This window comes from Muntiacus reevesi, chromosome 12 (assembly GCF_963930625.1).
Source record: "Muntiacus reevesi chromosome 12, mMunRee1.1, whole genome shotgun sequence".
NCBI lineage: Eukaryota > Metazoa > Chordata > Mammalia > Artiodactyla > Cervidae > Muntiacus > Muntiacus reevesi.
Window position 1 is genome coordinate 28,933,003 of NC_089260.1, and position 26,219 is coordinate 28,959,221.

General features: G+C 35.2%; 1 protein-coding gene across 3 annotated transcripts in view; it reads right to left on the reverse strand.

Annotated features, from left to right (window-relative positions):
• Positions 1 to 26,219, reverse strand: part of CSMD3 (CUB and Sushi multiple domains 3) — a 1,308,014-nt gene that overhangs the window by 997,160 nt on the left and 284,635 nt on the right. For all 3 annotated transcript variants that reach the window (XM_065902671.1, XM_065902670.1, XM_065902669.1), the window contains exon 4: positions 7,738 to 7,932. In XM_065902671.1, coding sequence (XP_065758743.1) covers positions 7,738 to 7,932 — 195 coding nt within the window. The remainder of the gene's footprint in view (positions 1 to 7,737; positions 7,933 to 26,219) is intronic.

Consider the following 26,219-nt stretch of genomic DNA (forward strand, 5'->3'; position numbering starts at 1 on the left):
ATGCAACCAACAAGGGGTTAATTTCTAAAATATACCAACAGCTTATAGAACACAACATTAAAAAAAAAAAAAAACAATGCACAGAAAACCTAAATAGAGATTTCTCCAAAGAAGACATACAGATGGCCAATAGGCACATGAAAAGGCACATGAAAACTAAATTTCTCACACCTGTTGGAATGGCCATCATCAAAAAGTCCAAAATTAGTAAATTCTGGAGAAGATGTGAGAAAAGGGATCCCTCACACAAGGTAAACGGGAATGTAAATTGGTGCAGCCACTGTGAAGAACAGTATGGAGGTTCCATAAAATACTAAAAATAGAGCTGCCATATAATCCAATAACCCCACTCTTAGGCATATATCCAGAAAAGATTAAAACTCTAATTAAAAAAGATACACGTACCCCAGAGTTCACAGCAGCTCTATTTACCAGTGCCGAGAAACGGAGCCAATCCTAGTGTCCATCAAGAAGTGAATGCACAAAGCAGACACTGCATACAGCATACATACATATAAACTCACATATATTCATGTACATACACATAAAATGTTGTATTACATATATAATGGAATGTTAGCCATTGAAAAGAATGAAGTAACGTCATTTGTAGAACATCAAAGGGCCTAGAGATTATTATATTAAATGAAGTAAGTCAGACTGAGAAAGACCAATATATATCACTTATATGTGGAATTTTTAAAAAAATAATGTAAAGGAACTTATTTACAAAACAGAACCAGACTCACAGACACAGAAAACAAATTTGTCATTATTAAAGGGGAAGGTAGGAAGAATAAATTGGGAAATAGTGATTAACAGACATACATCACTTATAAAACAGATAATCAAAGACCTACTATATAGCACAGGAAACTATATTCACCATCATACAATAACCTATAGTGAAAAAGAATAGATAGATATAACTGAATTACTTTGCTTTATACATGAAAAACTGCAAATTTATTATATTTCAATAAAAAAGAATATTGTATTTACTAGATGTTTTACATAAACTTCAGGGTAACCATAAAAATAACTCTAGAGCAGAGATGCAGAAAAGAAAGGAAAAGGAAACTGCGAAAAATATAGAAAATCACCAAAATAAAATGACAGACAAAAATAATAGGAAAAAAAAAATAAAAGAGTAACCAGAAAAAAAAAAAAATATGGAAATACTAAGCCCTTATTTGTCAATAATGACCCTAAACGTTAATGGGCTGAATTCACCAATCATAACACAGAGTACACAGAATACAAAACAACACCCAAATATATGCTCTCCAGGAAACTCAACTCACCTCTGAAGATGAACATAGACATAAAGGGAAGGGATGGAAGACAACACTCTAAGCAATGGCAGCCAACCATACTCACATGATACAAAAGAGAATTCAGACCAAAAATGATAACAAGAGATAGAGATGGACACAGTGTAATGACAAAAGGTACAATTCATCAAGAAGACACAATAATTATTAATATGCAAGCCCCTAGTACAGGAGTACCAACATATATAAAACAATTATATTAAAATTACTTTTTAAATGCCTGGAGACAACAGAAAAGAAAATAAAATATAACAAAATCTATCAGATGCATCAAATATTGTACTAAGAGGAAAGCTTATAGTCAAACAGATCTATCTCAAGAAATAAGAAAAAATTTCAAATATACAATCTAACTTTTCACCTAAAAGAACTAGGAAAAAAGAACAAAGTCCTAGAAGGAGGAAAATAATATAGATTTGAGCAGAAATAAATGAAATGAAATTTAAAAACATAGTAGAAATGATCAATGAAATTAAGAGCTAAATTTGAAAAGATAAAGCTTTAGCTAGAATCATAAAGGAAAAAAAGAAAGAAAGAAGGCCCAAATAAACAAAATCCAAACTGAAAGGGAAGAAATAACAAAAGATATCACAGAATCACAAAAACACAAAGGATTATAAAAGAATACTATGAACAGCTATACACCAACAAACTGCACAACCAAGAAGAAATGGATATATTCTTAGAATCATACAATATCCCAAGAGTAAATCATAAAGAAATAAAACTTCTGAATAAATTGAAAACTGGTAAGGTAATTAAAACAGTAATCAAAAATCTCACAAAGAAACAAAATTCCAGACCCAAAATGGCTTTACAGGTGAATTCTACCAAATGTTAAAAGAATACTGAATACTGATTCTTGCCAAACTCTTTGAAAAAACTATGAAACTAATGTTTATGTTAATGTTATGAAACTAACATTACCCTGATACCAAAACCAGATGACTACACACACACAAAAGAAAATTACAGATCAACCTATCTGATGAAGATATATGTAAATATTCTCAACAAATATTAAACCTAATACAACAATGCATTTAAAAAATCATAAGTCATGATCAAGTGGGATTTATTCCTGGAATGAATGGATGGGTCAACATCTGCAAATCAATGTGAGATATATATATTGAGATGTGTATATATAAATATAAATATATATATATATATATATATATATATACACACACAAACAGATGTGTGTATATAAACATATACACCACATTAAAAAATGAAAAATAAATATCATATGTTCAACTCAACAGACACAGAAAAATCATTTGACAAGATTCAACACACATTTATGACAAAAAACTCTCTACAAAACAGGTATAGAAGAGAGTACTTCAATGTAATAAAGGCCTAGAAGACAGAAATGGAAAGATATTCCATTATTATGGATTAACACTGTTAGAATTTTGGGAGAATTAACACTGTTTAAAAAAAAATGCTAAAAAAAAATTTAAAAAAAAATGCCAACTAAGGGAATCTACAGATTCAACACAATCCCTATAAAAATTCCAATATTTTTCCAGAAACAGAATAAAAAGTCCTAAAATTTATATGAAACCATAAAAGACACAGAGTGACTAAAGCAATTCCAAAAAAAGGAAAAAGCTGAAGGTATCACACTGATTTCAAATTATATTACAAAGCTGTAACAATTAAAATAGCATAGTATTGGCAGAAAAACATACTAGAGCTCAACAGAAAAAAAAATTGAGAGCCCAGATAGACCTACAAATATACAGAAAATTAATTTATGACAAATGAGCAAAGAAGATACAATTGACAAAGGATAACATTCAATGAAAGGCACTGTGAAAACTGGACAGCCAAATGCAAAATAATAAAATTAGACCACTATTTTATGCCATATATAATCATCAACTCAAAGTAGATTACAGACTCGAATATAAGACCCAAAACTGTAAAAGGACTAGAAAAAAGCACGGAGAGTAGATAGTTTATCGATCTTAGCAAATTGCTATCTACCTGGATATGTCTCCAAGAAAAGAGAAACTAAGGCAAAAATAAACAAATGGGGCTACATCAAACTGAAAAGCCTCTGAACAGCAAAGGAAACGACTAACAATATGAAAACGCCACCTAATGGAATGGGAGAAGACATTTGCAAACCTACATTAAATAAGGGCTTACTCTCCGAAATATCACTACGAACAAAGCTAGTGGAGTTGATGGAATTTCAGTTGAGCTATTTCAAATCCTGAAAGATGATGCTGTTAAAGTGCTGCATTCAATATGCCAGCAAATTTGCAAAACTCAGCAATGGCCACAGGACTGGAAAAGGTCAGTTTTCATTCCAAAGAAAGGCAATCCCAAAGAATGCTCAAACTACCGCACAATTGCACTCATCTCACACACTAGTAAAGCAATGCTTAGAATTCTCCAAGCCAGGCTTCAGCAATATGTGAACCGTGAACTTCCAGATGTTCAAGCTGGATTTAGAAAAGGCAGAGGAACCAGAGATCACATTACCAACATCTGCTGGATCATTGGAAAAGCAAGAGAGTTCCAGAAAAACATCTATTTCTGCTTTATTGACTACGCCAAAGCCTTTGAATGTGTGGATCACAATAAACTGTGGAAAATTCTGAAAGAGATGGGAATACCAGATCACCTGACCTGCATCTTGAGAAATCTCTATGCAGGTCAGGAAGCAACAGTTAGAACTGGACATGGAACAACAGACTGGTTCCAAATAGGAAAAGGAGTATGTTGAGGCTGTATATTGTCACCCTACTTATTTAACTTATATGCAGAGAAATCCTGGGCTGGAGGAATCACAAACTGGAATCAATATTTCTGGGAGAAATATCAATAACCTCAGATATGCAGATGACACCACCCTTATGGCAGAAAGTGAAGAAGAACTAAAGAGCGCCTCTTGATGAAAGTGAAAGAGGAGGGTGAAAAGGTTGGCTTAAAGCTCAACATTCAGAAAACTAAGATCATGACATCTGATCCCATCACATATTGGCAGGTAGATGGGGAAACATTGGAAACCGTGTCAGACTTTATTTTTGGGGGCTCCAAAATCACTGCAGATGGTGACTGCAGCCTTGGAATTAAAAGACGCTTACTCCTTGGAAGGACAGTTATAACCAAACCAGACAGAATATTAAAAATCAGAGACATTACTTTGCCAACAAAGGTCCATCTACCCAAGCTCTGGTTTTTCCAGTGGTCATGTATAGATGTGAGAGTTGGACCATAAAGAAAGCTGAGTGCAGAAGAATTGATGCTTTTGAACTGTGGTGTTGGAGAAGATTCTTGAGAGTTCCTTGGAGTGCATGGAGATTCAACCAGTTCATCCTAAAGGAGATAGATCAGTCCTGGGTGTTCATTGGAAGGACTGATGTTGAAGCTGAAACTTCGATACTTTGGCCACCTTATGTAAAGAGCTGACTCATTGGAAAAGACCCTGATGTTAGGAAAGATTGAGGGAAGGAGGAGAAGGGGATGGAGAGGATGAAATGGTTGGATGGCATCACCGACTCAATGGACATGGGTTTGGGTGGACTCTGGGAGTTGGTGATGGACAGGGAGGCCTGGTGTGCTGTGGCTCATGGGGTCACAAAGAGTCAGACACAACTGAACGACTGAACTGAACTGATCCAAAATATAAAGGAGAACTCATGAAAGTCAACAACAACAAAACTTGATCATAAAATGGAAGGAGGATGGGAGATCATGATTTTTCCAGAGTATTTCTGATTGGAATGCAAAAGTAGGAAGGCAAGAGATACCAGGATAACTGGCAAGTTTGGTCTTAGAGTACAAAATGGAGCAGGTCAAAGGCTAACAGAGTTTTCTTGAGAGAACACACTGGTCATAGCAAAGACTCATTTCCAACAACCCAAGAGATGAGTCTACACATGGATGTCACCAGATGGTCAAAACTAAAATCAGATTGATTATGTACTTTGTAGCTAAGAAGAAGAAACTCTTATAGAGTCAGCAGAAACAAGACCTAGAATGACTCTTCCTCAGATCATGAGCTCCTTATTGCAAAATTCAGGTTTAAACTGAATGAAGTACAAAAAACCCACTAAACCATTCAGTTATTACCTAAATCAAATCCCTCAGCATTATACAGTGGAAGTGATGAATAGATTCAAGGGATCAGATCTGGTAGACAAAGTGTCCGAAGAACTATGGATGGAGGTTTGTTACATTATACAGGAAGCAGTAACCAAAAATATCTGGGAAAAAAGTAAAAAAAGAAATGTAAGAAGCCAAAGTGGCTGTCTAAGGAGGCTTTACAAATAGCTGAATTAAGAACACAAGCAGAATGCAAGAGAGAAAGGGAAAGATATATCCAACTTAATGCAGAGATTTAGAGAATAGAAAGAGATATAAAAAAGTTTTTTTAAATGAACAATGCAAAGAAGTAGAGGAGGACAACAGATGAGAAAGCTAGATATCTTTTATAGAAAATTGGAGGCATTAAGGGAACATTTCATACAAGGATGGGCACAATAAAGGACAGTGACAACGATACCACTCTAATAGCAGAAAGGGAAGAAGGAACTAAAAAGCCTTTTGATGAAGGTGAAAGAGAAGAGTGAAAAACCTGGCTTAAACCCAACATTATAAAAACTAAGATCATGGCGTCCTTTCTCATCACTTCTTGGCAAATAGAAGGGGAAAAAGTGGAAGAAGTGACAGAACTTTCTTCTTTGGACTCCAAAATCACTGTGGATGGTGACTGTAGCCATGAAATTAACATATGCTTGCTCCCTAGAAGGCAAGCTAAGACAAACCTAGATAAGATAACATATCAAGAAGCAGAGACAGCAGCCTCCAAAATGAATACCACAATCACAAAAAGTTAACTAAAATGAAAAGAATAGTATTATGTCCCAGATGAAGGAACAAGATAAATTCCCAGAAAGACAATGAAATGAAGTGGAGATAGGAAAGCTTCCAGAAAAAATAATTCAGAATAATGACAGAGAAGATGGTCCAGAATTTTGGAAAAGAATGGAGAAGATGCAAGAAATGGTTAGCAAAGACCAAGAAGAACTAATGATGGACTCTGGCATCATTAGATGGTTGGATGGCATGACCGACTCGAAGGATATGAGTCTGAAAAAGTTCTGGGAAGTTGGTGATGAACAGGCAAGTCTGGTGTGCTATAGTCCCTAGGGTAGCAAAGAGTCAGACACGACTGAGCCACTGAACTGAACTGAGAAGAGCTAAAGAACAAACAAAGAGAGATTAACAATATACTAGAAGGATTCAACAGTAGAATAACTGAGCAGGAAAAGCTGGTGAGTAACTGGTAAGTAGGAAAAGCTGGAAGACAGAATGGTGGAAATCACTGCTGCAAAACAGAATATAAAAAGCAGAGACATCACTTTGCAGAGAAAGGTCCGACTAGTCAAAGCTATGGTTTTTCCAGTAGTTAAATACAGATATAAGAGTTGGGCCATAAAGAAGGCTAAGCAACAAAGAATTGATGCTTTTGCGTTGTGGTGCTGGAGAAGACTCTTAAGAGTCCCTTGGACTGTGAGGAAATCAAACGAGTCCATCCTAAAGGAAATCAACCCTGAACATTCATTGGAAGGACTAATGCTGAGGTTGAAGCTCCAATACTTTGACCACCTGATGCGAAGAGTCAACTCAATGGAAAAGATCCCAACGCTAGGAAAAAATGAAAGCAAAAGGAAAAGGGGGCAGCAGAGGATAAGATTATTAAATAGCATACCGAGTCACTAAACATGAATTTGAACAAACTTCGGACAGTAGTGGAGGATGGAAGAGCCTGTTGTGCTGCAGTCCATGGGGTCACAAACAGTCGAACAACAACAACAAAATTCATGCACAAATTCCACTAAAGTTAACATGTTCTATCTTCTAGGTTATGTACTTTGAACCTTTGTTCTCATTAGTATATCACTATGCTTTCCCATAATACAAGTGATCCTTATCATTATTAATAACAAACTATACAGCATTCTTAATTTCATACATTCCCAAGCTAATTCACCTACCAGAAATCTTTAAAAGAGTTATAAATTCAGTTAATATTTCAAAATGAAAACTAGTCATGACTGACAGTCTAAAGTTCTATAAATCATAAACTCTGCATATTTTTCTAATATAAATATTGACACATACACAATGTATTTATAAATACATACATATATATAGTAATGTAATCCACTGTATTATTTCACAAGTAATGTTGTCTTAAGTATTTCCTTAATCTGTCACATAATGTATGTGTTTATTTTTTTCTAAGCCTCAGATTTTATGAAAAAAAAAGCACTAAATATGTTTTGCAAATATACATCATTCATTTAAAAAATATTTTCATTATGGCAAAGCAATACTCAGTCAACATAAAGATAAGCATTATTTTTTACTTTACCTCTACAGATAGGAACAGGAAAATCCCATGAGGCTGTATTGACTGAATTGGCTATACAGGTGAGTTGAGGGTGGCCATCGAGGATATACCCAGTTACACAGCTGTAGCGGATCTTGTCCCCAACATCAAATCTTGTACCATATAGCACACCTTTGGGTGGAACTCCTGGATTTCCACAAGAGCTACTCTGCAATTCTACAGAATAGAAGGAAAAGAAATTTACAGTTATTTTAATACATATTTTTATGTTTGAGATTTACAAAATTACATGTAGATACAGATGTCCTTTTTCCTTTTAAGAAGATTTACAAAATAATGGAAATGTCTTCTATTTCAATCACATCAACAGAGAAGTATGGAAAAGGAACAAAATTTTTCTGAAGAGGTATTACATGTCTATCTTCATGCTAGAAAAATTTAGATATATTTTATTAAGTTTGTAACAATTGTTTAAATTAGGATTTATTATTCATATTTTACACCTGGGTTCTATCCTCGGGTTTAGATATTTTATATTATTTTTGTAGCAATTTTTTAAATTAATATTTATTACTCATACTTTACAACCAGGTTCTAGCCCACTCCAATATTCTTGCCTGGGAAATCCCATGGACAGAGAAGCCTAGTGGGTTACAGTCCATGGGGTCGCAAAAGGGTCAGACACAACTGAGCAACTAAACAACAAATAAATCACATTTCACAAACAATTAAAAAAAGCAATATAATTTATGTGGCTTATTCAATGCTACATTTTACTAACATAGTAATATAAAAATCATGTTTCATCAATATGCTCTCCAAAACTTTGATGCTTCTACTTAACCTTAAACCATGAACATTCATCTGAAAATATTTGTATACATTTTAGGTGGAAACTTTTTTCACTTAAATAAAAAAATATAAAGCAGTAAAAAATGGACATATTTGTGAAATTCAAGAGACTGGGCTAGAATTTTAGCTCTAATATGTGTTTAACCTTGAGAATATAATGAGAATTATCATAACAAGTGCATACAGTTGTGAGTTTTAATTAGATCAATATGCAAAATATCAGGAAACTGCCTGATATTCATCTGTTACTTTGTTATTTTATTAGTTTATGCTTAAAGTATACAAGTATACAAATATAAGAGTTTTTTTTAAATAATATTCATTTCAGAGAAAAATACATTTTTACTTTAAAAGAAAAAACAGAAAAGTTTTATAGAAGTTATAGAATTTAATGAAGTTGGGGGGAACAGTATTTCCTAAATTTTCTACTAGGTTATTTACATTTATACTACAAATCATGATCAACAGAAATACAAGTAGTAAGGAATAAATGGACTAAAATATATTCCAGTTTGAGTAAAGTTAACTTTGATTTAGTTAATAGTATTATACAAATTGCAATTAACCAGGAAATTAGTTAACTAATATTAAGAAAAGCGGATAAGTGTACGTATATGGGACTCCTGTACTATTTTCATAATTTACCTGAAAGTCTAAAATTATTGCAAAGTAAAAAGCTAAAACAGACATTGCAATACAAAAATAAAGTATGTTTCCAATTTAACCTGACATTCATCCTATTTGTTTAGTTAGTAAAGTCAATAATATCACTTTACATTAAATCAAATAATTATAAACCACTATAATGCTGAAAATATCACAGCATTATTTAATATTTAACAATATTAAATAAAAATACCAAAATAAAAAACTTTATAAAATGTAATAGCAACTGTATAAAATCAACAATCATTTATTGATAATTAGTGCAGTAAACAAAGTTGAAATTTTATATTTTTACCCATAATATGCACATGGACTTTTGAGAGTGTTTCTTAAGTGAAAAAAAAATTTTTTTTTGTTTAATTTTTCAATGGTACTGAAAAGATAAAATCAGTGATGAATTTCAAATGAGGTCAATCAACAAAAGAAGTATTGAAGATTCCAGAACGTTCCTTATATACATTAGAAATAAAGTATATACTTTCAGTTTAAAGCAATTATTTAAAGTTCTCAAACCTAGAAATGCAAAGAACTTGACTATTATTAATTAAATATCAATGGTTTCTAAAAATAACAGGTAATTCATTAAGCTACCTTAGCCTTTAATTATACATTATAAACTAATATTTGCAAAATATTTTAAATATGTGTAACCATGATTAACGATTTTTAATATTTCACTTTAACATATCATAAAGGCAAATTCTATAGTTCATTTTTGATAAAATTTAAAACATTTATTTCCTATAAATCTTCAGTCATGTTTTACAAAATATTTTTGAAATGAACAATTTATTTTGGAATAGTTAGTTTTTTAGAAAATTTAGTTGATTAACAGATGAGCTGTTTCCTGCAAGAGAGGGGAGGTTAATAAGTTTTGATGAAATGAGTTAAGAATTCAATCCCTTGAATATAGTAAAGAAAAAGGAAATATTTTTAATGAAACTACCACTTTTGTTTTTAGAATCAATCCATTCTTTCCCTCTCACCCCCCAAGAAATAATTGAGGTCAGGACTTCAATTATCATGAACTTCTACATCTAGGGAAAAAGGAGTTTCCAAATTATTTCACAAGAAGCATTAGGTGTAGAAATGAAAGGAAAGAAAGAAAAAGGCTCTAAATAGTTGTTATGCTCAAATTTAACTTTTATTTACATGAACAAATAAACATTACACAGAAAAAAGTACTAAAGCAAAAAGAAAACATATGAAGTAAATCAGTGAATGAATAATAACAATGATCCGAGTTTTAAAAGATTACCTAATCTTATCTCTTGTCTTGTGGCTGAATTATATCTAAAACAAAAGACAGATACTAATTTAGGATGTTTCAAAATTAAACTAAAAAAAAAAAATAATAATTCCAAATATATCTGGTTCTCCTCTTCAGGAAACTGCTGCTATTGTTTGCCCTTGTTCTTTGACCTTCATTAAAAAATAACCTACCCATCATTCTCTGTACATTGAGGAATTCATGAACATATTATTAAGAACTTTCACATTCAGGTTTAATAGATCCCAATTGTATAGCCATTGCTCATGGTTTCTATTTTTTGTCCCCTCCCAACCCTTTAATCTGGGACTTCTCTCTCTATGCTGTTTATGTCCATTTTAAAACGCAGAGCCAAGAAATATATGTTACAGGCTGGAAGAATTATATGCTTCCCGGGTGGTGATAGTGGTAAAGAATCTATCTGTCAATGCAGGAGATGCAGTGAGAGAGTGGTTTGATCCCTGAACCTGGAAGATTCCCTGGAGTAGGAAATGGCAACCCACTCCAGTATTCTTGCCTGGAAAATCCCATGGACAGAGGTGCCTGATGGGCTACACATACCATTGGGTCGCACAGAGTTGGAGAGTAGCCCACCATTAAAAAAAAATGCTATATTCTGATTAAACATTCATGTTTTATTCTTGATTTTTCTAAATAGTGTTGCAATATGAACTTTTCAATAAAATTATCTTTTTGTCATTACTGTAAGAGTTGTAAAACTAGCTAAGATAAACTAATTTTTAAACACTGCTTCTACCAGCAATCAAGAGTGTGAATTTCAAGAGAAAACAAAGATATACACGGTAAGTCAGGCTCAGTGATACATGTTGCAAAGTAACCATTATTATATACGGTACTTACAATAAGTAATGATTTTGTTTATTATAAAAATATCCTTAAGAAAAATAGAGATCTAGGCATAAAACAAAAAATTTCATGTAATTCATTAAATGTACCTGCCATCTAACAACACTGTGCTTGTCACTTCAATGTGTTTCTGAAGCAGATGATTCTATCTAAGCAGAATTGCCAAAGAGACTATAGCTATCTTTCTTCACCAACATATGACACTAATATATTAATCAAAAGGCTTAGGTGATTAAAACAAAGCTATAGAGCCTGATAAATCCCACTTAATATTCAGTAATGCAAGATTAAAATGGGACTGGAGTGTGTTGGGAGGAAGTACTATAAAGTTATTTTCACCAGACTGTTGGTTGAGCATTGATCAAATTTGTTAATACAAAGATTACTAAATAAAAGAAACCTCCTATGTACTGAAGCTTCATTTGAATTTAGTCTTGGAATTATGCCACAAGATCATGTTTATAAGACAAAACTGAAATACTTATAGAGTGGGCAGTTTAGTGAATTGAGATGATCAATGGAAAACATGTCTAAAGACTTTATACTCAAATATGTCTCTAAAAAAAGTCAGACGTTCATGTAATTTTACTGCTCAATCCACAACAAATGATTGTGAATTTGTTTAAAAGCTATGTTTTTTATCTTCCCTTCTCACAGATATTGAAATTATCAGCAAATAATTTGAAGGAATTTGGTAACATAAATATTCTAAAGTGTAAAGGATTGTTGATACAGCAAAAACTACTTGGGAGAGATCCAAGATAAACAAAAATCCAATTGTAATATAGAGTTTATAGTGTAATGACATTCATCTATATTAATTAAAAAGGAAACATAAAAATAAATTACTTGGTAAGTGACAATTAATTTATTTATCAGAAGCTCTTGAGGTTTATAATTAAAATGCTCTATGGTATGTACCAGTGTATAAAACACCACCTTCCTTGCTTTCTAAAAATGAATAGCTTGAGGAATCTAATATCCTCAGTCATTGAAATCAACTCTGAACTATATTCTGCTTTAAGCATTCATTTTCACTCCTTCAGTTCAGTTCAGTCTCTCAGTTGTATCCGACTCTTTGCGATCCCAATAACCGCAGCACACCAGGCCTCCCTATCCAACACCAACTGCCAGAGTCTACCCAAACCCATGTCCATTAAGTCGGTGATGCCATCGAATCATCTCATCCTCTGTTGGTCTCCTCTGCCTCCTGCCCTCAATCTTTCCCAGCATCAGGGTCTTTTCCAATGAGTCAGCTCTTTGTATCAGGTGGTCAAAGTATTGGAGTTTCAGTTTCAATATCAGTATAATAAACAATGGGTTTTCCAGTGAACACCCAGGACTGATTTCCTTTAGGATGGACTGGTTGGTTCTCCTTGCAGCCCAAGGGACTCTCAAGAGTCTTCTCCAACACCACAGTTCAAAAGCATCAATTCTTCGGTGCTCAGCTTTCTTTACAGTCCAACTCTCACAGCCATACATGACTACTGGAAAAACCATAGCTTTGACTAGACAGACCTTTGTTGGTAAAGTAATGTTTCTGCTTCTTAATATGCTCTCTAGGTTGGTCATAACTTTCCTCACAAAATACCCAGCATCATATATGATTTCCCTCATTGTACAGAAAGGGAAATTGGGAATCAAGTAACTTTCCCGAGGCCACCGAACTAGTAAGTTGTACACTTGGATATGTCTCTAACTTAAAAGTTTCAGATCATTGCACAAGCACTGCTGTTACCCAATGAAAAGTGATGTTCATTCCACAATGTCTGGGGGACTGTTGTCCAGTTGCTCAGTTGTGTCCAGCTCTTTGTAAGCCCATGGACTATAGCACACCAGGCTCCTATGTCCTTCACTATCTCCTGGAGTTTACTCAAATTCATGTCTATTAAGTCGGTGATGCTACTTAACTGTCTCATAATCTACCGCACCCTTCTCTCAGTTTTGCAAATGACAGACACAGCCCTTCCTTCATAGAGTTAATAAATGACGCTAACCAATGAAATAAATGACAGAGAATACTAATTATAATGTAGTATTTTGGATAACAGAGACCCCATTTCGATTCCTGGGTCGGAAAGATCCCCTGGAGAAGGGTTAGGCTACCCACTCCAGTATTTCTGGGCTTCTCTGGTGGCTCAGACAATAAAGAATCCACCTGCAGTGCAGGAGATCTGGGTTCGATTCTTGGGTTGGAAAGATCCCCTGGGAGAGGGGAAGGCAATCCACTCCAGTATTCTTGCCTGAAGAAGCCGCATGGATAGAGAAGCCTGGCGGGCTGCAGTTCATGGGGTCATAAACAGTCAGATTGAGCGATTTAGCATGTATGCAGTAGGGATAAAAGAAACATATAGGCTGAAATAAAAGTATATAATTGAGAATGTATAATTAGTCTAGATTATGACATAAGTTTTAAAACCAGGATAAAGACTTAGCTAGAGCAGGGACTCCCACCTCCTGGGCTTCAGTCTGACACCAGTCTGCTAGGAACTGGGTGTGCTCACTTCCTGAACACAGCAGGAGGTGAGCGGAGGGCTACTGAGCAAAGCTTCATCTACCACTTCCCATCGCTTGCATTACTCCCTGAAACATCCCCTCCTCCACTCCAGTCCATGGAAAATTTGTCTTTTACGAAGCCAGTCCCTGGTGCCAAAATCTTTAGGGACTACTGAACTAGAGGGGAAAAAATATGATAATTATCAAGCATATTCAAAACTTTAAAATATAAGAATCAAAGAACTCTAATAGCTATTAGAATTGAAAATACAGTGAAGATAGTTCTATGATTGTGGTAAAGTTGAAACTAAATTTGTATAAAAGTATTCCAAAAGGGTTGGCCAAAAACAGGTTTATGTAGTGAATATACTGGAGAAGGAAATGGCAATCAACTGCATATTCTTGTCTGGGAAATCCTGTGAACACAGCCTGGTGGGCCCCAGTCCATGGGGTCACAAGGAGTCAGACGTGACAGTGACTAAGCAGCAACAGCAGTGAATCTATATAACATGCATATGTCATGAACAGAAAAGAGGACTTCCCCATCATTAAATGTTACTGTGAGAGAGAGATTATGAGCACTTCCAAAGAGAAAAACTGGGAGCAGATAACTGGAATCCCTAAATGTATATATGAGCAGAGATGTTCATAGTATGTATGATATGTACAGTGTGAGTTTACAAATATATACTAGTTCAATTTAATATTAAAAACTGCATTAAATAGGATCACCAAAATTAATTTTTTAAAAAGAATAACAGCCAAAATAATGTATGTATACTATTTGGATTTGGGAGTATCAACTTTAAAGGGCTGTTGACAAGATTACATAAATATATATATATATATATATATATATATATATATATATATATATATATGTCATCTATATGCTGAGCAAGCACTCACTACATGGCAGACATTATTATTAGCTCAACAAACAACAACTTTACTATTATTACAATCAATTTTGCATTTGAGACATCTTAATTAGGTGTGATTAAGTTATGATCTACTAAAGGTAGGGTCATGACTTCACTGTGGACAAAAATGTCACTTGCCATATCAGTAAACAAAGGATGTTGTAGCCATCAAGCCATGAGCCACTGCATCCACACCCAGCTGTGCACCTTTAGGCAACTGGGGATGGAGAAATAAAGGAGACTGATCCTTCGCACCTGTTATGATTAAGGTAAGGTTCAGGTTAAGACCCTTTGTACCTGTTAAGGTACAAATTAAAGGAATGATTTCAATGGGTCTATATCTTTGCATTTTTCCACACATAGAAAAGTGCTAAATCCATTAACCTGAGATGTCTAGTTTTTCTATAATAACAGTAATATTTTTGTGTTCCAACTACCCATTGTTATAGGATTTTGGTTTTCTGTTTCTGAGGTTTTGTGTGTGTGTGTGTGTGTGTTGTTTTTTTTTTTTTTTTTTTTTTTTTTTTTTGCAAAAACTTCTATGTATAGTGGCTCTTCCCTTACCTCATCAGAATAGTCCCTCAGAGCTATCTGAGAGATTCTCTGTCTGGCTTAAGTCCTCAGAATATATGGTAAATAAAACATAATTATCAACTTCTAGGTTATGCATGGTTTTCAGTCAACATCATTAAATGCTAATTATTCCAGGTATAATCTCAACTCCTGGCTTCCCCATGGCACAGCAGTAAAGGCAACTCAGGAGACACAGGTTTGATCCCTGGGTCAGGAAGATCCCTGGAGGAGGAAATAGCAACCCACTCCAGTATTCTTGCCTAAAATGTCCCATAGACAGAGGAACCTGGCAGGTTGCAGTCCATGAGGGTCACAAAGAGTTGGCCACAAATGAGCACACAATCAAGAATCTCAACTTTCAGTAGAAGATTTGTATAGCAATATTTACAAAATATTACTGATTCATTCATTCTTTCATCTCTTGGATGGTATCATATCAAACCCCATACAAGGTATAGTGCTTATAGAAAGATCTTCCATGTATTGCACCTAACATGATCCCAAAAAGTTAAAGAATAAAAAGTTAAAAAGACAGTTTAAATCCTGAGAGTATATATAAAGAACTATAAAAGAAGAGAATCATATTTTTCTTGGAGAAATTCAGTAAAATTCTGCCAAGTAATTTAGAAAAAGATGAGTGATTTATACTAACAAACACATTAAAACAAACTTGGTTCTAAAAAGAAACTCCCCATTTGTTAGGAACACATGGATACTTGTGAAAGGCAAGATACTTAGCAAAAAATCAAGAAGAAAACCTGACCTTGAAAACTGGAGTGAAAATCAAATGAAAAAAATAATGGATACCATGACTACACAATTGCATAGTTATTCAATCAAATAGATGAAGCATGATCCTGCTGAGATCAATTAACAATGCTTTAAAACATTGTGAAATTATATCTACTAAGGGAAGTAAAATCATGTTGTTTATACTTCTTACAAAAAATTAATCTTAGGGTTTTATTTCCCAGGTGATTAAAAATAACTTAGAAGAGTGTAACATCAAGTTTAACCATCTTAGTACCTCTCATTCTGAGACTGCCAAGCACTTAACTAATACATTTCCCAACTTTTTTTTTGTGGTACAAGATGTTCTTTTATCACAGATACTGAACCATTTCACTCACATAGGACATAGATGGTCTTTGAGAATTCATTGGAGACTCTGGTTTGACTAAACATTTAGTGAATATTTTGAATCAGTCATTCTATTTATCATGTGTCCATGGACTTTTATTTCAGTATATATAATCAAACAGAATTTACTTCTTTACACATTTGCCTATTAACATCTTGAAACAGGGGCTCTAATTCATCTTTGTGTATTAAGAACTTGGTACACTGTGTGGTAATTTGGCAAGCAAACAAAGGATTGCTCAATCAATTGAGTTATCTCCTTTGATAGAAAAATATAAAAGATGATCATCACAGAGTTTATAGGAGTAATGTTTAGACACAAAACAGTAGAGAGCAACAGGTGCAATAGAAAAGAGGAGAAGGCATATCATGAACTAAACATGTATCATAATAAGCAAAGAAACACATTGGCAACATCTTGTATGGGTAAAATTACATAGTTGTGTCATTCAAAACTGTTTTCTTATGCAAACATATTAACTGAAAAAAGCTAGTTTCTAATCATGAGAATAAATCCTAAGCTGCTAGTTATACCACAGTTCTCAATGGGATGTTGGAGATGGAGCAAACATTAAGCCACATTTCTCATTTTATAAGTCATCCTGAAGCTTCAAAAAGTCTCAGATTTAGCAATCAAAAGGATAAATTCCCATTTTTAAAAATTATTTTAACTTAATGAAAAGGAAGTCAAACTACTGACTCAGAAAAATAAGAAATAAGAGCAGAGCAGAAGCTAACAGAGTTTTGCCAAGAAAATGCGCTGGTCATAGCAAATACTCTCCTCCAAAAACACAAGAGATAACTCTACACATGGACATGACTAGATGGTTAATACAGAAATCAGATTGATTATATTTTTTGCAGCCAAAGATGGAGAACCTCTACAGAGTCAGCAAAAACAAGACCAGGAGCAGACTGTGGCTCAGATCATGAATTCCTTACTGCAAAATTCAGACTTAGATTGAAGAAAGTAGGGAAAACCACTAGACCATTCAGGTATGACCTAAATCAAATTCCTTATGATTATACAGTGGACGGGACAAATAGAATCAAGGGAATAGATGTGATAGAACGAGTGCCTGAAAAACTATAGAAGAGGTTCATAACATTGTAGAGGAGGCAGTGATCAAAACCATCTCCAAGAAAAAGAAACACAAAAGAGGCAAAATGGTAGTTTGAGGAGGCCTTACAAATAGTTGAGAAAAGAAGAGAAGTGAAAGGCAAAGGGAAAAGGAAAGCTATACCCATCTGAATGCAGAGTGCCAAAGAATAGCAAGGAGAGATAAAAAAGGCTTCCTAAGTGAGCAAAGCAAAGAAATAGAAGAAAACAATGGGAAAGACTAAAGATTTCTTCAAGAAAATTAGAGATACCAAGGGAACATTTCATGCAAACATGAGCACAATAAACGACATAAACAGTATGGATCTAACAGAAGCAGAAGATATTAAGAGGTTGCAAGAATACACAGAAAAACTATACAAAAAAAGATCTTCACAACCAGATAACCCTGATGGTATGATCAATCACCTAGAGCCAGACATCCTGGAGTGCAAAGTCAAGCAGGCCTCAGAAAGCATCACTATGAACAAAGCTAATGGAGATGACAGAATTCTAGTTGAGCCATTTCAAACCCTCTAAGATGATACTGCAAAAGTGCTGCACTCAATATACCAGCAAATTTGGAAAACTCAGCAGTGGCCACAGGACTGGATAGGTCAGTTTTCATTCCAGCCCTAAAGAAGGGCAATGCCAAAGAATGCTCAACTATCACACAGTTGCACTCCTTTCACATGCCAGCAAGGTCATGCTCAAAATCCTCCAAGCTAGGATTCAACAGTATGTGAACCAAGAACTTCCAGATGTACAAGCTGGATGTAGAAAATGGCAGAGGAATCAGAATCAAATTACCAACATCCTTTGGATCATAGAAAAAGCAAAGGAATTCCAGAAAAACATCTAGCTCTGTTTCATTGACTGTGCAAAAGCCTTGACTGTGTGGATCAGAACAAACTGGGAAATTCTTAAAGAGATGGGAGTGACAGACAACCATACCTGCCTCTTGAGAAATCTGTATGCAGGTCAAAAAGCAACAGTCAGAACCAGACATGAAACAACAGACTGATTGCAAATTGGGAAAGGAGTATATCAAGGCTGTATATTGTCATCTTGCTTATTTACTTATATGTAGAGTACATCATGTGAAATGCTGGACTGGATGAAGTACAAGCAGGAATCAAGATTGCTGGGAGAAATATCAATAACTTCAGATATGCGGATTACACCACCCTCATGGCAGAAAGCAAAAAGGAACTAAAGAGTCTCTTGATAAAGGTGAAAGAGTAGAGTGAAAAAGCTGGATTAAAGCTTTCATTCAAAAGCTTTTTGCATATTCAGAAAACGAAGATCATGGCATCCTTCCCATCACTTCATGGCAAATAGATGGGGAAATGACAGAAGCAGTGACAGACTTTATTTTCTTTGACTCCAAAATCACTGTGGACGGTGACTGTAGCCATGAATTTAAGATGCTTGCTCCTTGGAAGAAAGCTATGAAAAATGTAGACAGTATATTAAAAAGCAGAGACATTACTTTGCTGACAAAGATCCATACAGTCAAAACTATGTTTTTTTATCAGTAGTCTTGTATGGATGTGAGAGTTGGACCATAAAGAGTGCTGAGCACCGAAGAACTGATGCTTTTGAATTGTGGCATTGGAAAAGACTCTTGAGAGTCCCTTGTACTGCAACAAGATCAAACCAGTCAACCCTAAATGAAATCAACTCTGAATATAGCTGGAAAAACTGATGTTGAAGCTGAAGCTCCAACACTCTGGCCACCTGATGGAAAGAACTGACTCATTGGAAAAGACTGTGATGCTCGGAAACATAGAAGGCAGGAGGAGAAAGGGACATCAGAGGATGAGATAGTTGGATGGCATCACTGACTCAATGGATATGAGTTTGAGCAAGCTCCAGTAGATGGTGATGGACAGGGAAGCCCTGCATGCCACAGTCCATGGGGCTGCAAAGAGTCAGACATGACTGAGTGATTGAACAACAAGAACAAATCTGCCTAAATGGAAAATAGATTATTAGACTGATTTTAGGGGAGGGGAGGAGTATGCGTATAAATAGAATGTACTGGGCTGGCCAAAAAGTTCATTCAGGTTTTTCATCTCACTGTATGGAAAAACCCAAATGAACTTTTTGGCCATCTCAATATTTCAAGCAAGAGAAGGACAAAAGTTTATTGCCACTTTTTTTTTTTTTTTAATCAAGATAAGTTTTTGGCTGGGTTGATAATATTTCCAAAGGAAGCTAGTGTGAAATAGTGGAAATTTCAGTGTAAATCAAACATATAAAATTGTATGCTACCTAGGTAACATCATTCTATTTTGATACTGAGGTAGGGTCCATAGGCAATAGAGATAGGTTTTGCGAGTCAGATCAAGACTAATAGCTAAATAGAAAAATCCACTGCACAATATCAACAGACAGTAATTTACTGGATATGTACTTTTTGTTCTGTAATTAAGAGGCAATTAATGTTCTTTCAATTTCAATTATCAGTGCCCTTTTGGCAAAATAATTTTACCACCTAAAATGAACTTACGAAGAACAGTATTTTTGTTTTGTAAACTATCATATTTGGAACGATAGGGTGGAAAGGTCATGTAAAATGAAAAATATTATGATTATTTAAATCTAACTACATCCTGTATTGCTACCAGAATCTTAACAAAGCCAAAGAAAATTAGAGAATGAAAATATATTAGCCGTCATCCTCACTTTAATGTTTGTAGAAATGGAATAATGCTACATCTGGCAGCGGTAGCATTTGACAGCTTGCTTCAGAATAACAGGAAAACATGAATAGACTTTCCTCTTTATATGACAGAATTGGGACAAGTATTATTATTAAGACTTTTTGGATAAAAGTAACTTTAATTCTTTAAAATGATGTGTCATACTGAATACAGATAACTTACTAGGTTTCTCCAATAGGAGTGAGAGATGCCATTATATTTCAGCAATTAATCAATTATCAAACAATTATTGAATCCCAAGGTATAACTATCAAGGGCTATAAAAAACAGGTCACCACTGCTGTTGTTTAGACCTTATAACTCAATTGGAAACATAAAACATACAATCTTCTGTCAATTAAGTAATAAAAACTGATTCCATAAGCTGAAAATTTTTTAAATATATATTTATACAAAAGGAAGGATATTGTAGGAAATGAAATGAGTAGGATTTTAGTTGGGGAGGACTCAAAAGAAATCAAATAAATCACATTAATAAAGATCTAGAGACAGAAATGTACAAGATGTGATCAGTGCAATATACAAAATTAACGGCTTAAGCAGAATACCATACACATGAGAAAACACTTCAGAAAATAATTTTAGGGTTAATAATTTTAGCTACCCCCAGAGTCAATGCTATGCTAATGCTGCCAAAAGGCCCCAAAATGAAATGGCTTAAATAGACAGTAGTTATGACTCCCTCTATGTGACTCTCTGACAAGTCTAGGCTAGGATGGAACAAACTGCTGTTGGTAAGCAGAGACTTAATGGTTTTCTATTCTGTTGCTCTATCATTCACTTAGGCCCTGTGTTTGTGCACTTGGTGAAGCTGTATTGCCAGAAAGGTTGAACTCCACGCTACTGGGAATTTAATCAGAGGATGTTCAGAGAAATTCTCCTTCCCTTCCCTTTATTCCTGACAACCATTTCTCTTTACTATACTCTTCTCAAATTTCCAGGTTTCTGGGAGATGGACAGAAGGTTCTTGTTTTGTTTTTCCATTAAAGTCAACTCTAGCTCCTCATGGATCTGTCAAAGGAATAAAATGAATGGTCAAATTAAATACCCCTATGTGGATAAGGGAAGAAAAGAGAATCTTCCACAAACAGTGGTCATGGAAATAAACAGATGCTGTTGATTATACCCTTGAAAACCCTGCTTCTGCTCTTGAGAAGGTGCCCCTTCCTGTCAAATAGTTCTTCCTCGTCCATATTTTCCATGGCGAAATTTGAAGTGGATATGGGAGAGTAGACTATCCTTGGGGTACACATTTCATATGTCCTACAACTGTTAATGCAGGCTTGGTGCTTGAAAATTGCCTTAAGGACTGAATGAAAGTGAAAGTGTTAGTCACTCAGTCATGTCCAACTCTTTGCAATCCCATAGACTGTAGCCCGTCAGGTCCTCTCTCCATGGGATTTTCCAGGCAAGAATACTTGAGTTACCAGTCCCTTCTCTAGAGGATCTTCGCAACCGAGGGATCGAACCCAGATCTCCCACACTGCAGGCAGATTCTTTACCTCTGAGCCACCAGAGAAGCCCTGAATAACCAAAGAGTTTTGCAGATGAGTTGTAGGGTTTATTTGGATAAAACTCCCTCTAAAAACTTAATAGGAACTGCTTTTATTTTCTTCCAGTTATTTTCATGTGCCAGTAAACACTCTCCACCCATCCCCAATTTGCTTTAACCATTCTCTTTTAGAAATTGCCTTGCATTGATTGATCAGAGGCAATAAAAAAGTGGGCAGGAATGCAACACTCTATCTGGCCTTTGCCCTAGGGCTGCCTTTCATCCTTTGACTAAGAAATTAATAGGAGGCTCTGATAAACCTTTTTATCCTCTACTGTACAGAAGCAGTGGACTTTTCCAACCATAAATCACCAGAATTTTAGACTCTATTTTCTTCAATCTCTTCTTGAAAACTGGCCAATATCTGGCTGAGTGCCTGTTTTTATTGTAAACTCTTGTCAAAGGCAGCTAAGAACAGACCACATACTTTAACATTTTTTTTTTTAACTTCTTCCTTTCAAGCTAAAGCTTCAGTGGTCTGTCTTCCAGATTGTCATAAAAATTACTTCACCACACTTGTCAAAACTTAGAAAAGCTACCAGCCTTCCAGATCATTATGTTTTCTTACTACTATTCCTGACCACAAAACAGTAACATATATCTTAAGTTTTTATTTTTTTTTGTTTGTTTGTTTGTTTTTTTTTAAATATTATTTTATTAGTTGGAGGCCAATCACTTCACAACATTTCAGTGGGTTTTGTCATACATTGACATGAATCAGCCATATAGTTACACGTATTCCCCATCCCGATCCCCCCTCCCACCTCCCTCTCCACCCGACTCCTCAGGGTCCTCCCAGTGCACCAGGCCCGAGCACTTGACTCATGCATCCCACCTGGGCTGGTGGTCTGTTTCACCATAGATAATATACATGCTGTTCTTTCAAAACATCCCACCCTCACGTTCTCCCCCAGAGTTCAAAAGTCTGTTCTGTACTTCTGTGTCTCTTTTTCTGTTTTGCATATAGGATTATCGTTACCATCTTTCTAAATTCCATATATATGCATTAGTATGCTGTAATGTTCTTTATCTTTCTGGCTTACTTCACTCTGTATAATGGGCTCCAGTTTCATCCATCTCATTAGAACTGATTCAAATGAATTCTTTTTAACGGCTGAGTAATATTCCATGGTGTATATGTACCACAGCTTCCTTATCCATTCATCTGCTGATGGGCATCTGGGTTGCTTCCATGTCCTGGCTATTATAAACAGTGCTGCGATGAACATTGGGGTGCACGTGTCTCTTTCAGATCTGGATTCCTCAGTGTGTATGCCCAGAAGTGGTATTGCTGGGTCATATGGCAGTTCTATTTCCAGTTTTTTAAGAAATCTCCACACTGTTTTCCATAGTGGCTGTACTAGTTTGCATTCCCACCAACAGTGTAAGAGGGTTCCCTTTTCTCCACACCCTCTCCAGCATTTATTGCTTGTAGACTTTTGGATAGCAGCCATCCTGACTGGCGTGTAATGGTACCTCATTGTGGTTTTGATTTGCATTTCTCTGATGGTGAGTGATGTTGAGCATCTTTTCATGTGTTTGTTAGCCATCTGTATGTCTTCTTTGGAGAAATGTCTGTTTAGTTCTTTGGCCCATTTTTTGATTGGGTCGTTTATTTTTCTGGAATTGAGCTTCAGGAGTTGCTTGTATATTTTTGAGATTAATCCTTTGTCTGTTTCCTCATTTGTTATTATTTTCTCTCAATCTGAGGGCTGTCTTTTCACCTTACTTATAGTTTCCTTTGTTGTGCAAAAGCTTATACACCATGACCAAGTGGGCTTTATCCCAGGAATGCAAGGATTCTTTAATATCCGCAAATCAATCAACGTAATACACCACATTAACAAATTGAAAGATAAAAACCATATGATTATCTCAATAGATGCAGAGAAAGCCTTTGACAAAATTCAACACTCATTTATGATTAAAACTCTCCAGAAAGCAGGAATAGAAGGAACATACCTCAACATAATAAAAGCTATATATGACAAACCCACAGCAAGCATCACCCTCAATGGTGAAAAATTGAAAGCATTTCCTCTGAAATCAGGAACAAGACAAGGATGCCCACTCTCACCACTACTATTCAACATAGTGTTGGAAGTTTTGGCCATAGCAATCAGAGCAGAAAAAGACATAAAAGGAATCCAGATAGGAAAAGAAGAAGTGAAACTCTCGCTGTTTGCAGATGACATGATCCTCTACATAGAAAACCCTAAAGACTCTTCCAGAAAATTACTAGAGCTAATCAATGAATATAGTAAAGTTGCAGGATATAAAATTAACACACAGAAATCCCTTGCATTCCTATACACTAACAATGAAAAAACAGAAAGAGAAATTAAGGAAACAATACCATTCACCATTGCAACGAAAAGAATAAAATACTTAGGAGTATATCTACCTAAAGAAACAAAAGACCTATACATAGAAAACTATAAAACACTGATGAAAGAAATCAAAGAGGACACAAACAGATGGAGAAACATACCGTGCTCATGGATTGGAAGAATCAATATTGTCAAAATGGCTATTCTACCCAAAGCAATCTATAGATTCAATGCAATCCCTATCAAGCTACCAACGGTATTTTTCACAGAACTAGAACAAATAATTTCACAATTTGTATGGAAATACAAAAAACCTCGAATAGCCAAAGTAATCTTGAGAAAGAAGAATAGAACTGGAGGAATCAACCTGCCTGACTTCAGACTCTACTACAAAGCCACAGTCATCAAGACAGTATGGTACTGGCACAAAGACAGAAATATAGATCAATGGAACAGAATAGAAAGCCCAGAGATAAATCCACGAACCTATGGACACCTCATCTTTGACAAAGGAGGCAAGGATATACAATGGAAAAAAGACAATCTCTTTAACAAGTGGTGCTGGGAAAACTGGTCAACCACTTGTAAAAGAATGAAACTAGAACACTTCCTAACACCATACACAAAAATAAACTCAAAATGGATTAAAGATCTAAATGTAAGACCAGAAACTATAAAACTCCTAGAGGAGAACATAGGCAAAACACTCTCCGACATAAATCACAGCAAGATTTTCTATGACCCACCTCCCAGAATATTGGAAATAAAAGAAAAAATAAACAAATGGGACTTAAGTTTTTATTTTAATGTACCACTTCTAGTACAAATATTTCATCATTGCCAAAAATAAAAAAACTTTTTCTTTTCTTTTTTTTTTTTTTTTTTTTTTTTTTTTTAGCAAAAGGGTTTTAATATAGTATCTAGGAAAAAGTTCTAGGGGAAAAAGTTCTTAGTCCAATAAGGGGATTACTAACTTGAAGTAATCAATGGAATTAAGTTTACCTATAATCACTGGGCTTCCCCAGGTGGTGCTAGTGGTAAAGAACCCTCTGCCAACAGAGGGTTCAATCCCTGGGTTGGGAAGATCCCCTAGAGGAGGGAATGACAACCCACTCCAGTGGTCTTGAATCCCCTGGAGGGGTACAGGCCATGGAGTTGCAAAGAGTCAGACACAACTGAGCAGCTAACACTAATTTTCTTTTTAAATTCTACATTACTAGCTGTCTCTTAAGGTGCAAACACTGTTACTCTGACTAGTGATCATAATAAAGAGAGAAATTACATTTTTCATGTGCATCATCAAAACTGCAAACTTTTCAATTCAGACATATTTTCTGTTGTTATTCAGTCGTTAAGTCATGTCTGATTCTTTACGACTTCATGGACTGCAACACGCCAGGTGTCACTGTCCTTCACTGTCTCCTGGAGTTTACTCAAACTCATGTCCACTGAGTTGGTGATGCCATCCAACCATCTCATCCTATGTAGCCCCCTTCTCCTCCTGTTCTCAATCTTTCCCAGCACTAAGTCTTTCCAATGAGTTGGTTCTTTGCATCAGGTGGCCAAAGTATTGGGGCTTCTTCAGCTTCAGCATAAGTTCTTCCAACAAATATTCAAGGTTGATTTCCTTTAGGATTGACCAGTTTGCTCTCCTTGCAGTCCAAGAGACTCTCAAGAGTCTTCTCCAGCACTAAAATTCAAAAGCATCAGTTTAGCACTAAGTCTTACTCAGACATACTGGGCTCCCAATATTTTTTATGGTTAAAGAATTAGTTTAATTCAAAGAAGAAATGGGAAGTTAGGGAAATATAAGCTATCCAAATTATTTCAAATCTCTTTGGGAATTCAACTTGAGTAAAAATATTTTCAACTTCATACTGACAAAAAATATAGGACAGTAATCATTGTTGAGGACAGGATTGGTGAGGACTGTTTCAGTTGATTTCCATTCTTGTAGTTGATCTTGTCATTAGAAAAGGTAATAAAGTGAAAAAAGCACCAGTAAT